This window comes from Leuciscus leuciscus (genome assembly GCF_965113295.1).
Source record: "Leuciscus leuciscus genome assembly, chromosome: 3".
NCBI lineage: Eukaryota > Metazoa > Chordata > Actinopteri > Cypriniformes > Leuciscidae > Leuciscus > Leuciscus leuciscus.
Window position 1 is genome coordinate 1875952 of NC_138727.1, and position 13711 is coordinate 1889662.

Genomic DNA, 13711 nt, shown 5'->3' on the forward strand with positions numbered 1-13711 from the left:
TAGCTTGTACAAAAATGGCATTATATGACCTCTTTAAGAAAAATATATAAAACCTGTTATTGTTTGAAAACGCTAATTTTCAATATCATTCAATTTCAATTGATAATTTCAATATCGTGATAATACCATATACGGTAGATTAGGTCAAATCCTAACAATCCTCTTCATACAGGCCTCTGGTAAACTTGTTTGGGGTCACGGTCACACCACGCAAGAAAAATCTGTCCTTCTGTCAAAAACTCACTAGTGTGTATGTTATGCAATGAAAATGGATGATTGCATATTCAAATGACTAATTATCCCATGCTTTATTTTATTTGTCACTGAGTTCATTTTTAATATCTTTGTTACTGTGAAGATGTTTCATTCAAAAGGAATCGATAAAACGAAACTCTATAATAATTATGTGGCCAAGACACAAACTAAAAAAAAGATATTCAAGCTCTACAACTATGATGTCACAGAGACATTCTATAGAACTCTCCTGAGCAAAAGTCCCCACAAAGACTCAATCCTGAGGTGACTTTCTATCAGAGTTTGAGGTGAGAAGACTGAATACATTTACAGTCCTGAGAGAACATGGAGAACATACAAGAAACAGCTTTTGACGTGTTTGATGAAGCACGTTTACTGGGCGAACACACTGACATGATCATCAAGTCCAATGACAGAGAATTTCAAGTGCACAAGATCATCATGTGTGGCTGCAGCTCCTACTTCAGGTGAGAAGGAAGCATTTGAACTGCAATTGTGTGCAAATTACCAAGAAATGATTATAATTATATACATAATTTCCACTGCCATCGTTATACTATTGAAACTGCCTAATTCCAAATATATAAATGCATGAAAATGAATGAGTGTATTGCCAGAACAAAGAATTTAACTTACGGTATCTAGAAAAACCCTTTCTTGAAATGTAACTCTTCATTTTAATGGAATTGGTGAAACTAATTGGATTCTTTACATGAGAAAATCTGGCTGAAATCAAAATGTAAATAACTAAAAGTTATTTTATTTATGCTCATTATTAATTCTTCGTCAAATTTGTTCACAGGGCTCTTTTCTCCGACAACCGGAGCAGCCCAGCACAACATTTCTGTGAAATTCAAGGAGTATCCCGAGACATCATGTCTCTTATCATCCAGTATGCGTACACAAGATCTGTGCTCATTACTCAGGAGAATGTGCTGGAGCTCTTGGTGGCGGCTGAAATGATCTCAGTCACAGGTCTTGTAGATTCCTGCTGTCAGTTCCTGGAGTCACAGTTATGCCCAGAGAACTGCATTGGTATCTGCAATTTGACAGAGGACTTTTCCTCCTGCTCAAAGCTCCGCTGTAAAGCACAGCACTACATCCTGCAGCACTTTGAGGAGGTTCTGCTCGTACCTGAGGAGTTCCTGGAGCTCTCCCTGGAACAGCTGGAGGAGATCATTGATGAGGATGAGCTGAATGTCAGACAGGAGGAGGTGGTTTTTGAAGCCGTCCTCCACTGGATTAATCATGCACCAGAAAACAGGAGGCAACACATTGCCGTGCTTCTGCCGAAGGTAAAACAGAGATTTTTGTCTTGCTCAAGTCTTAAATCAAGATACGTTTTCTGCTATAATTGAAATTTTTGTCATTTTGTTTTGTTATTTTGTCATTTACATTTCTTTTTTTTGTTTAAATGTGTCTATAATTTACAAATTTTATTTCAGTTTGAAATGAAATAAAAATGAAAATGACAAACTTGCCTTGACGACTATTTAAGATTAAGTTTTTTAATATTTTATTTCAGTTAAAGTTCATTTTATTTTTATTTTAGGGTTTTAATTTAAATTTTCAAAGGGCAAACAAGTTTACTTTTCTTTCCCTTCTGACAATTTGTTTCTTTTCTTGTTTGAAGCATTAACATTGGAAATCCTTTTCCATTTTTGAACACCATATAACTGCTTAGTAACAGTCTTGCAACAGTCTCTGAAAGTCTAAACTCTCCCTTGTGCTTCAGGTTCGATTGGGGTTGATGTCATCAGACTACTTCCTCAATAATGTAAAGTGCAATGCACTAGTGATGGAGAATGAAGCCTGCATGCCTGTTATCATCAATGCCATGAAGACTTTGTTTGACCTCAACATGGATGAACCCACCAACTCAGAACTCATGCATCAACTGACACGTCCACGTCTGCCCTCATCGATCCTATTGGCCCTCGGAGGATGGAGGGGCGGCATTAGTTACACCAATGCGATTGAGGCCTACGATGCGAAGGCAGACTGCTGGGTCAGTGTGACTCAAGAGCATGAGCGTCCCAGAGGCTCTCATGGTACAGCGGTCCTGGATGAGTTTGTCTACTGTATTGGTGGTTTTGACCATGTGGAGTATTTCAACAGCGTGAGGAAATTCAATCTTATCACTCAGACTTGGCATGAGGTGAGTAATGCTGTAGGTCAACATGTAACTTTAATTTAGCTTCCTTCACAAAGCAGTATTGTGGTCCAGTGATGGTACCAGATTGTACTTTGATATGGACCATAGTGCTGAATGGTGTGCGGTACTCCACAGTACTTCAAAGAAAACCACTGTATTACTAAAAAGTTTAGCTTAATAATGTAATATACTATAATATAATATAATACACCAGAGCATCATGATTGTGTCAAAAAATACCATTAAGAAAAATAATAATAGTATTATTATACTAATATGCAACTGATAGGACAGAACCAATGAGATGGTGTATTGGTGTGTGTTCGCACACTGATGTATTTGGTGTGTTGTAGGTGGCCCCCATGTATGAACGCCGGCGCTTTATTAGTGTTGCTGTTCTGGACGGGCTCATTTACGCCATTGGTGGTTTTGATGGACAACAACGGCTTAAAACAGTAGAGCGCTACGATCCAAACACCAATCAGTGGACAATGATGGCACCCATGAATGAAGAGAGGAGTTGTGCCAGCGCCACCTCACTGCAGGGCAGGGTAAGAGCACTTTACCCATGATTCCACACTCTTCTGCTGGAGACTCTTAATGCCTGTAAAGCATGAAGGAAAGGGGAAATAGAGATATGGCATGAGGAATAGTGTTAAAAAAATGGAAAGGAATATCATAAAATATACTGAGGGTTTTAAAGGGGTCATATAATGGCATTTTTGTACAAGCTAATGTGATTCATTAGGGTCTAAATTAAAAGTTTGTAATATACTTTAATTAAAAATTCTCATTAGTATTTTAAGAAAACACTCATTTTACCTGGTCAAACACAGTGCTATTTTCAGCACGCCGTTTAAGTGCATGTGTCTTTAAATGATAATGAGCTTTGCTGACCCCGCCCCTCTGCTCAGTGCGTAAGTTACATCGTTTGAAATAATAACACAATAACCATAACGCGTTGTTCATTATAAACGTGGGATTATGAATTATATTGAGAACGTCGTACATAGAAAACATGCCGTAATGTACCCTGAGTGTAAACAGACGCATTCATCGTGAAGCGTGCTAGCGATTTGCAAAGATTAATATAAAGATTAATATAAAGGTTAATAAAACGTTACACTCACTTCTTCTCCTGGAGGTGCAGCAGGAACACGAATAGTTGGTACTGATCCTTTTTTCAGGAGCAGCTTCTTAGCAAAACCAGCTTTACTGACCCTCGTTTGTAAAGCAGTCTGGTGTGTGAAATGATTCGCACAAACATGAAAGCATTGACGTTGATCGTGGGGAATATTCTCTTCGAAAACAAACTCAGCCACTGCGTCTTCAGCGGTTCGAATTTAGGAACATCAATATGATGCTGTGTTCCTTATTACACCCAAGAGCAGAACACCACACTCGCTTAGACGCCATTCTGCTCATAGACAGTGCTCCAGCGTATCAACAATGACGCGCCGGTCCGCGCGGACTATGATTGACAGCTCGCTCACGAGCGAGGGCGGGTCTGATTTGAAACGCTGCTGTCAATCAACAATTGTGGGAGGGGCGTTCGACCATGTGACGTCACACGGTCGAACGGCTTGATTTGAGACAGGGGAAAACATATAAGGAGATTAAAAAAAAAAACACTGGATGGATTTTTATCATTTTATGATGGTTGTGTACAGGCACTGCCAACACACACTTCAGTACAATCAACTTGCAAAAAGTGCATGTACCATTATATGACCCCTTTAAAACACTGCTTTTCTGATCAGTCTGTGATGATTGTGCAGGAACATCATGCATGTTATGTTTGTGTTTGTCAGATTTATATCTGTGGTGGTTCGACTGCGACCGAGTATCTCTCCTCTGCTGAGAGCTTCAACCCTGAAACAAACCAGTGGACTCTCGTCGCTCCCATGAGTCGCCGCTGCACTGGTGTTGGTGTGATCGCTTATGCGGATCGAGTGTATGCTGTGAGTATTAAACACAGTTTTATAGTTTTAATTAACTATGATAACCATGACACAAATACAGAAATATGGAACAATCACAGTTTAAAGGTTGCACGTATGTAAATGCATGCATGCATGGATGTGCATATACAAATGCACAGAATACATAAATAAAAAGTGTATTTATTTAAAGGTTGGTGGTCTTGATGGTGTCAGGTATTTGCGGAGTGCGGAGGCCTACAATCCACTCACTAACATCTGGACTGATGTTGCATCAATGTGCAATCCACGCTGCAGCTTTGGCATTGAGGTGAGATGTGGACAGTTAATATCTGTCTCTGGTGAAACTATGAAATACCATTAAAATAATGATTTGATGATAATGAATATGGGGGACTTTATTTTTTTTTCATATTGAGAATAATTGGAAAGTTGCCCCCTAAAATTGTAGAAGGCTTCGAAGATCAATGTGTGTCAAAACATTCTAACTATGTTTAAATGAAGTGGTGCATCTATAATAAGATTTATTAATGTAAGTTAAAGACATTAGCTGTACATTATTCATTTTCCTTGTTCCTTTCCTCAAAATCCAGGTAGTCAATGGTCAGTTGTTTGCTGTCGGAGGCTATAATGGATTCGGCATCACCTCTGATGTGGAGCGCTACGATGAGAAGACAGATCAATGGTAACTTCCACAAACACTAAATCTCACAGATCATTTCACACTGCATTAGATATAAGTGTAAGTCTAATGCAGGCTATATTTCATTTCATTCACTGCATCTGCTTTCTATACAGGTTTGATGCAAATAAAATGGCCATTTCCCGCAGTGCTCTGAGCTGTTGTGTAGCATCAGGATTGCCTAACATGGCACAGTATGCTGCCCTACGAGACTCCAGACACAAGACGAGTCTGACAGTGGATGATCTCCGTCTGGCAGATCTGACAGTCTGACTACAAATGGAGAGTCATGTCTCCTGAATAAATGCATTCAAATAAAGAGGCTGTATTCTAAATGTTAAACTTTCTCTCAGGTGTAGTACACCACAGAAGCGCTCCGCTATTACACTACGTGAAAAAACTCGAGGCCCAGAGAGAAGGAAATGAATAGTGGAATAAAGTCATTATGTTAGTTTTTTTTGCGCACAAAAAGTATTCTCGTCGCTTGATAAACTTAAGATTGAGCCACGGGAGTCACTTGGACTATATTAACGATGTCTTTAATACATTTTCTGGGCCAGCAAGTTATAGTATCTTATAACGCCGCCCTTGTGTTTTCGTGTGTACGGCCAATCCATACATTTTGTGAAACGATGATGTCATCACACCAAGTGTCAACTAGTCAGACACCGTTAAGTCACAGCAACTACATTTATGGTTTTTCATATTGTTCAACAAAGTTCTTGATTAAAAAAAAAAAAGAAAAAAGAAAAGAAAAAAAGAAGCTACTGCCCAATATTATTGTTGTATACAGCCATAGTATACAGCGCGCAAGGTTTATGCGAATGCTTTAAGTCTTCTTCTCCGTTTTTAGTGTATGTCTGTGGCAGAATTACAGCGCTACATACTGGTCTGGCATGTATACTACATCGTTTTGAGTCGGTGTCAGTGGTTTCGTGTGTACACAGATATTTCTTGAGACGACGCCGTGTTTACGGAATTTTTTTTTGAACGGGAAAAAAAAAAATCGGATAGGGAAAGCTCTGGCTTCGTGTGGATGTGGTCTTAGAAGCCTATGGAGGAGTGATCCAGCTCTCAGATTTAATCAAACATATCTTAATTTGTGTTCCGAAGATGAACGAAGGTCTTACGGGGTTGGAACAACATGAGGGAGAGTAATTACTGACAGAATTTTCATTTTTGGGTGAACTATCCCTTTAAGGCGAGGTGACAGAGCAGTCTTTGGGACCCTTTAACCAGGATCATCCCCCATACAGTGATGTTTCAGTGTTTTCCTGTTGGAAGGCCCTAACACACCACTGTGTGTCTCAGTCAGGAAAACGCCTCGGTTACGACTGTAACCTCGGTTCCCTGAAGAGGGAATGAGCGTTGCGTCGAAATTGACGCTATGGGAACGCTTTGCGTGATGACGTCTTGAAGCACATGTAAAATCAGTCCAATGGTGTGGCGGAACGTCAGAGGCGGGTGACGTCACGTACCAGGAAGCTATAAAAGCCGGCCCGAAACAGAAAACGAAAGCTTCGTAAAGTCTGAAGTCGCGCTGACAGGCATGAAGGAGATATGGCAAGGCGACGCAACGCTCGTTCCCTCTTCAGGGAACCGAGGTTACAGTCGTAACCGAGGCGTTCCCTTTCAAGGGAACTCGCGTTGCGTCGAAATTGACGCTATGGGAACGTCTATACCAACGCCTCCATAGCTACAAATGTCTGTCCTGTGTGTAATCATGTGAGCAGCACTAAGAAGACAAAACATGAGACCCTGGAGCAGAGTCTAAATCCAGAGAGTAGAACCTGACGAAGGTGTGCGGTGAGGACCAGCCTGCCGCATCACAGACGTCCTGTAACGATACTCCTGATATAAGGGCCTTAGAGGCCGCCATACTCCTAGTAGAGAGCGACCGGACAGCCCAAGGAGAAGGCTGCCCAGCCGCCTCATAAGCAAGTGAGATAGCCTCAACCACCCACTTGCTCATCCTTTGCTTAGACACTGGACCTCCCTTGTTAGGGGAGCAATTGTCACTTTTACGCCACAGGGCAGCTCTGTGGACATACGCGTCTAACGCCCGAACAGGGCAAAGCAAATTATTCGCCTCCTGGCACCTCCAAGTGCCACGAGGGAAACGAGATACCAAAGGGGTCTTTCCCCACAGACATTCCACCCAAAGGAATGTGGTAAGCACCTATGGCCGCCACATAAACCTTTAAAGTGGACGGGGTCAGACCTGCAGTGAACCGGTCCTGCAGGAACTCCAGAACTGTACCAATTGGGCAGTTGACTGGATCCAACCGACGGTCACTACACCAAGAAGTGAATACTCTCCACTTCAGGGCATAAAGTTTCCTCGTGGAGGGAGCTCTGGACTGTAGAATGGTCTCAACAACCTCAGTTGAGAGACCTGACTCTATGAGCTGGGCCCCCTCAGAGGCCAAGCCCACAGGTTCCACAGTTCTGGTCGGGGGTGAAAAATCGAGCCCCCTGCTTGGGACAGAAGGTCCCTCCTGACGGGTAGCTCCAGAGGAGGCCCGTCGAGGAGGGACACAAGATCGGGAAACCATACTCTGCCCGGCCAGCGCGGGGCTATAAGAAGCAGGCAAACCCGGTCCCTGCGAACTCTTTCCAGAACTCCCGGGAGCAGAGCAACTGGGGGAAAGGCGTACAGACGTAGCCTCGGCCACGTCTGTACCATAGCATCCAGTCCCAGAGGAGCTGGATGCATGAGGGAGAACCAAAGTGGACAGTGAGACGTCTCTCGAGACGCAAACAGATCCACTTATAATTTCCATATCAGCTCCACCACCTCGGGGGTGGAGCCACCGTTCCCCGGGCCTCGGCCCCTGTCTCGACAGAGTGTCTGCTCCTATATTCTGGACCCCGGGGATGTAGGCTGCCTTGAGTGACAGCAACTTCCCCTGGGACCACAAGAGGATATGGCGTGCCAGCGCAAACCCCCTTGATATAGGCGACTACCGACGTGTTGTCCGTATGTACTACACATGGTGTCCCCTGAGACCTGTGATAAAGCTCCTCAGAGCCCGGAAGACAGCTAACATCTCTAGGCTATAGAATGCCAGGAAAGATGATGGTCTTCCCACAGACCTTGAGATGAGCGACCCTCAGGATCGCTCCCCAACCCGTGAGGGAAGCATCCGTCGTTAGCAGTTTGCGACGACAAGGAGCTCCCAGCACTGGGCCCTGGGACAGGAACCAAGGTTTCTTCCACACAACCAAGGCACGTAGGCATCACCGCGTGACCTTGATTGTGCGAAATGGGTTGCCCCTCGGGGAAAACCCCTCTGGTCCTGAGCCACCACTGCAGGGGCCTCATGTGCAGCAGTCCAAAAGGTATCCCGTTGGAAGCTGCTGCCATGAGACCCAACAGTCTCTGGAACTGTTTGACAGTGAGTAGCTGGCCTAGCTTTACACTTCTCACAGCTGCCAGGATGGAATCGAAGCGTGGCGATGACAGGCGCGCCTGCATCGACACTGAATCCCAAACCACGCCTAAAAAAGTGGTCCTCTAAAATGGAGAAAGCACACTCTTCTTGGCGTTCAGCCGTAACCCCAACTCTTTCATATGGGCGAGAACAACATCTCGATGTTGAACCGCCATCTAATGCGACTGAGCTAAAATCAACCAATCGTCGATGTAGTTCGTGATGCGAATACCCCGGAGGCGCAGAGGCGCCAGAGCTGCATCCACGCATTTGGTGAAAGTGCGGGGTGATAAAGCCAGGCCGAATGGAAGAACTCGATATTGGTATGCTTTGCCCCCGAAAGCAAACCTCAGGAACTTCCAATGACACGGACGGATGGAAATATGCGTCCTTGAGGTCTATCGTGACAAACCAGTCCTCGGACTAATCTGTGGCACGATTGTCTCAATGTTAACATTTTGAACTTGAGCTGCATGACAACTCGAAGATCTAAAATGGGACGCAATCCCCCGTCCTACTTTGGAACTATGAAGTACCGGCTGTAAAACCCGGTTTCCCTGTTGGAGGGAGGTACATATTCTATGGCCCCTTTCTCTAACAGAGTGTTTACTTCCTGTTCCATAACCAGAACCTGCTCGGGGCCCACCATTGTGGGCAGGACCCCCATAAACCGCGGTGGGCGTTGCTAGAATTGTATCTAATACCCCTTTTCCACGGTCTGCAGGACCCAACGAGAAACATTTGACAGTAGCTTCCACGCTGTCAAAGATTCTACTAGAGGTACCAGTCTCTCGAGACTGGTTTCTGGATTTTGTTGCTGTTGAGTAGTCGGTTCGTCGCCCTGTAACGGCGCACCGGCAGGGAACGACCAAACAGACTGCTCTAGCACCCTCCTCAGAGGGGGCGGGCATCCCGAGGCCACTACGTTTCCGGGTGGACCTTGAGATATGTGCTCGCCGGAGACCGCTGCACCCTGTAACACCGGAGGCGGCAGGGTTGGCAGAACGGTCCCCTGAGGGCACCGAAAAGAGACGGCACCGTATTTTTCTCCTGCTGTTGAGTAGTCGGTTCGTCGCCCTGTAACGGCGCACCGGCAGGGAACGACCAAACAGACTGCTCTAGCACCCTCCTCAGAGGGGGCGGGCATCCCGAGGCCACTACGTTTCCGGGTGGACCTTGAGATATGTGCTCGCCGGAGACCGCTGCGCCCTGTAACACCGGAGGCGGCAGGGTTGGCAGAACGGTCCCCTGAGGGGACCGAAGAGAGACGGGCACCGTGAAAAGAGGTGTTAACCGCTCTGCTTCGGGGGGACTACCCTCATTTGTCCTGAGCCCTCAGACATCAGGACTTTTTCCCAGCAGCCTTCTTGGCGGTAATAACGGTCCGCAGATCCGTTTTACCCCTCGAAGACTGCTGGGTTTGAGAGCGCCCTCCGTGTCCCCGAGATTTTTGTGGGGGAGCACGAGAGGAAACGCTCTGTTTCTGAGTGGCGCGGTGCTCAGCGCTCTTTTTAGAGAAGTGAGGCTGCTCCCGCTCAGCAGCCTCATAGAAAGAACGGCGGGGGAGAAGTTTCTGAAGTGCAGCTGCCTGTTTTGAAGCTTCTTGTGACTTCGCTACAGCACTATTAACTGCGTCTCCAAATAACCCTTGCGTGGATACTGGTGCATCTAAAAGAACATGTTTTTCTCTGTCCTTTATGTCACTTAAGTTGAGCCACAGATGCCTCTCAGTGGCCACCAGGGCTGCCATAGAGCGGCCGATGGATTTAGCCGTCTCCTTGGTGGCCCTGAGAGACAAATCTGTGGCTCTATGCAGTTCAGACACCGTATCAGCACTAATACCCCCGCCCTCCTCATAATCACCCAATAACTCAGCCTGGTAAGCCTGCATTATGGACATTGTATGTAAACACGCTGCAGCTTGACCGGCGGCGGCATAAGCTTTATGAACCAGGGAAGATGTAACTTTTACTGGCTTGGATGGAAGTGCAGGAGCCTTCAGAGAAGATGCCGTTGCTGGAGAGAGATAGCTCGCGAGCGTCTCTTCCACCTTCGGCATCTCCCCATAACCATGCTCTTTATAATTGTGAATGGATGAATAGTGTGATGTTTGTGCAGTATACACTCGATATGACACTGGTTTCCCCCACGATCTCGACACCTCGGTGTGGAGATCGGGGAAAAACGGAAGGCTTCTGCGCTGAGGCTGTGCACGAGATGGCAGGAAACGTTCGTCGAGCTTGCTTTTCGAACGAGTGCCCTGCCTATCTTCTGGCCACTCAATAGATAATCGCTCGACAGCTCTAGTGATAACATCAAGCAATTCTTCAAACGCATGAGACTGAGGTGGCGAATCCTCAGACTCAGCGTCAATACTAACAACGTCCAACTCCTCAGAGCTGGACAATTGCAGTATTGGTGCCTCCATCGGGGGGGAAGAAACCGCAACGCGTGCTTCCACACCCTGATGAGAGGCACTGGATCTATCAGAAGGAGGCTGAGATAAGGCAGAGCCCGTCTCAACATCGACTGATAGATCCATTTGCGAACCCCAGGTCTGTGATTGCCGCCGTGCCTCGGCAGCGGCGGGACCAGAGCCCTGGGGAACGCGATCGGGATCGAACCGAGCCAAGCGGGATCGGAGCGTACGCAATGGAAGCGCGTCGCAATGCACACAGTCACCACCCTCGAGTGCTGACTGGGCATGCTCCTCTCCCAAACAAACAACACAAAGAGTGTGAGTATCACCTCCCGTTAAATAACGCGGGCAGGGATGGACACACACTCTAAACTGCTGCTTGCTCGCCATACTGAATATATATATATATGATATAGACAGACAACACCAAATATACAGACAGATTTCACACAGAGCACAACTGAAGACTCAGAAAGCTTTCGTTTTCTGTTTCGGGCCGGCTTTTATAGCTTCCTGGTACGTGACGTCACCCGCCTCTGACGTTCCGCCACACCATTGGACTGATTTTACATGTGCTTCAAGACGTCATCACGCGAAGCGTTCCCATAGCGTCAATTTCGACGCAACGCGAGTTCCCTTGAAAGGGAACATTACTTACTTTTAGAGTCATCTTTGAGTAAATGATGTCATGTATTTTTCTGAATTGGCTTTTAATCATTTACTTGTGTAATTGGCATGATACATTTTTACCTGACAAATAAACGTTACATCTTGATTTTTTCTGAAGTCTCAGAAATCATTTATTTTAGTAGATTAATGTGTAGTCTGGTGTTTCCGCAAATCTCTGTCCAGGATGGATCAAATTTCTGACTATCACTGACTTAGCATGTTGTACGCTGCAACTATTATAATAAATTACACCTACAGGTCAGTAGTGAGCGGCCGCTTATGGTAAAATACTTGCACTGCACCCTCTGACTATTTCAGGACTGGCTAGTTTGTGAGCGTGAGCGCACATTCGCGACGTGACGTCTCAAAGTGACACCGGGTAGAGTCCTGCACGGGTTCGGGTACCCGACGGGTGACCCGCAAATTTTGCTCAAACGGGTGAAAAATATCCAACTGTGTCGGATACGGGTACGGGTCGGGTCGGACACGGGGGAAACACGGGTCGAAACACGGGTTTAAAACAATCACATGCAAACGTAAAAATATATGCATATTTTTAGGAACACATCTACAAAAATATTCCTGTATTTCAAGTTGATAAAATAATTTAAAATCCACATCAGTTTATTTGCGCCCACGCGCCACGCCCTCCCAGGATCTATAACGTTACCTAGGCTACTTTCACTTTAAAAAATTCATCATAACCGCGCGCGTGCGATCTGCTTGCAGTCGTCGAGATGGATGCTGAGGAGCTGAAGAAAAGAATAGCTAGTGGAGATTGTAAAGTTGTCGACAACACGTCATCAAAAATCAAGTCCAGTGTGTGGGAGAAATTTTGAGTTATCTGAAGAAAATATTGTGAAAGGCTTTGCTGCATTTTCGTGTTGGATATCCGCACATGTGGAACTTCATCGCCGAGGAAGCACGCAGATAACTGTGGTAACAAACCAAGCAGTTCTATCGAACAGTATTTTTCAAATTTAACACTGTTCAGTATGTGTGGTGTGCAGGGCGTGTTTGAACCCAACATTGTTAGATGTAGGCTAGACGAAATTGCGTGGCAGATATAGTGTTGTAGCCGCGTCTGTTAGGCTACTCAGTTTTGTGGTAACGTTAGATATCATGTGCCGGCCTTTTGACAGCTTCGGCTGAAGTTGTCCTTGTGTTAATTGTCGTTATAACTTCTGTATGACCTGGCAATAAACATTTTTGTAATTGTGTCTATAATGTGATTGGCTAAACTGATTTTATTTCGGGTGCGGGTCGGGTGTCGGTTCTATTTTAAGCGGGTCGGGTCGGGTGCGGATTTTAATTAGTGCTGTTGACGGATAACGGGTCGGATGCGGTTTGAAGCACTGCGGGTACGGGCGGGTGCGGGTTTACAAAATCGGACCCGTGCAGGACTCTGACACCGTGTCCTTAATGAACGAATATTTGAAATTATGAGATGCCCAGAATAATCAAAGATCTAAATTAATTCATAATCAATATTTATGCTTATTTTCTAATCAGAAACACGATCTAAATTTGATTATCATTTGAAATTGGAGTCAGATTAAGCGTGGCGCTAAAGTAATACTAAAACTAAATTCCAATAAATGAAGTGAACTTCACTGGAGCGCTGCCATTCATTCACAGAGACACGCAGAACATGCATGATTCCTATTTAAACAGTCTTTTTGCGGTTTAATATTGACAGACGCTGCTCTATATCGCGATTTTATTTAAGTTTACGGACCTACTTTTCATCTAAAGGTAACTAAGTAACCACCGGAAGTGCGAGTACACTGCTCGGCGATTTTGAACGTTCCGAAACCAGGAAATGAGATAAAAGGCCAATTAGAACTTCGTGAAAATGGATTGTGCTTGAATGGTTTATTATTTGTATTAAAGCCAATGGAGTTTCATCATGTCAGTGTGTCCCTTTGGTTATTAGTGCCTTTGATGTGTCATATTTTTTTGTCCATACCATAATTGCGTCCCTTGCGTTTACAGCTTCGTCAATATCATCAAGATACATGCGAAACAAAGAGAATACACACACACACACACATATATATATATCCATGTGCTAATTCAAAATTCAGCATTGCTATTATCGCTCTCCAAATCATCTAAAAACAAAAGGCTTTGATGATTAACCTTGTTGAATAATAC

The 13711-nt window shown here is 45.0% G+C and overlaps 1 protein-coding gene across 1 annotated transcript; it reads left to right on the top strand.

Annotated features, from left to right (window-relative positions):
- Positions 1-696: 696 nt before the first annotated feature.
- LOC309494771 (kelch-like protein 10) lies at positions 697-5305 on the top strand (the record flags this gene model as incomplete). The annotated part of the gene is made up of 8 exons (XM_082164181.1): positions 697-722; positions 1058-1550; positions 1991-2413; positions 2764-2961; positions 4222-4371; positions 4544-4660; positions 4944-5035; positions 5149-5305. The coding sequence occupies 8 exons, from the start codon at positions 697-699 to the stop codon at positions 5303-5305; spliced, it is 1656 nt and encodes a 551-aa protein (XP_082020307.1).
- Between the last annotated feature and the right edge of the window lie 8406 nt (positions 5306-13711).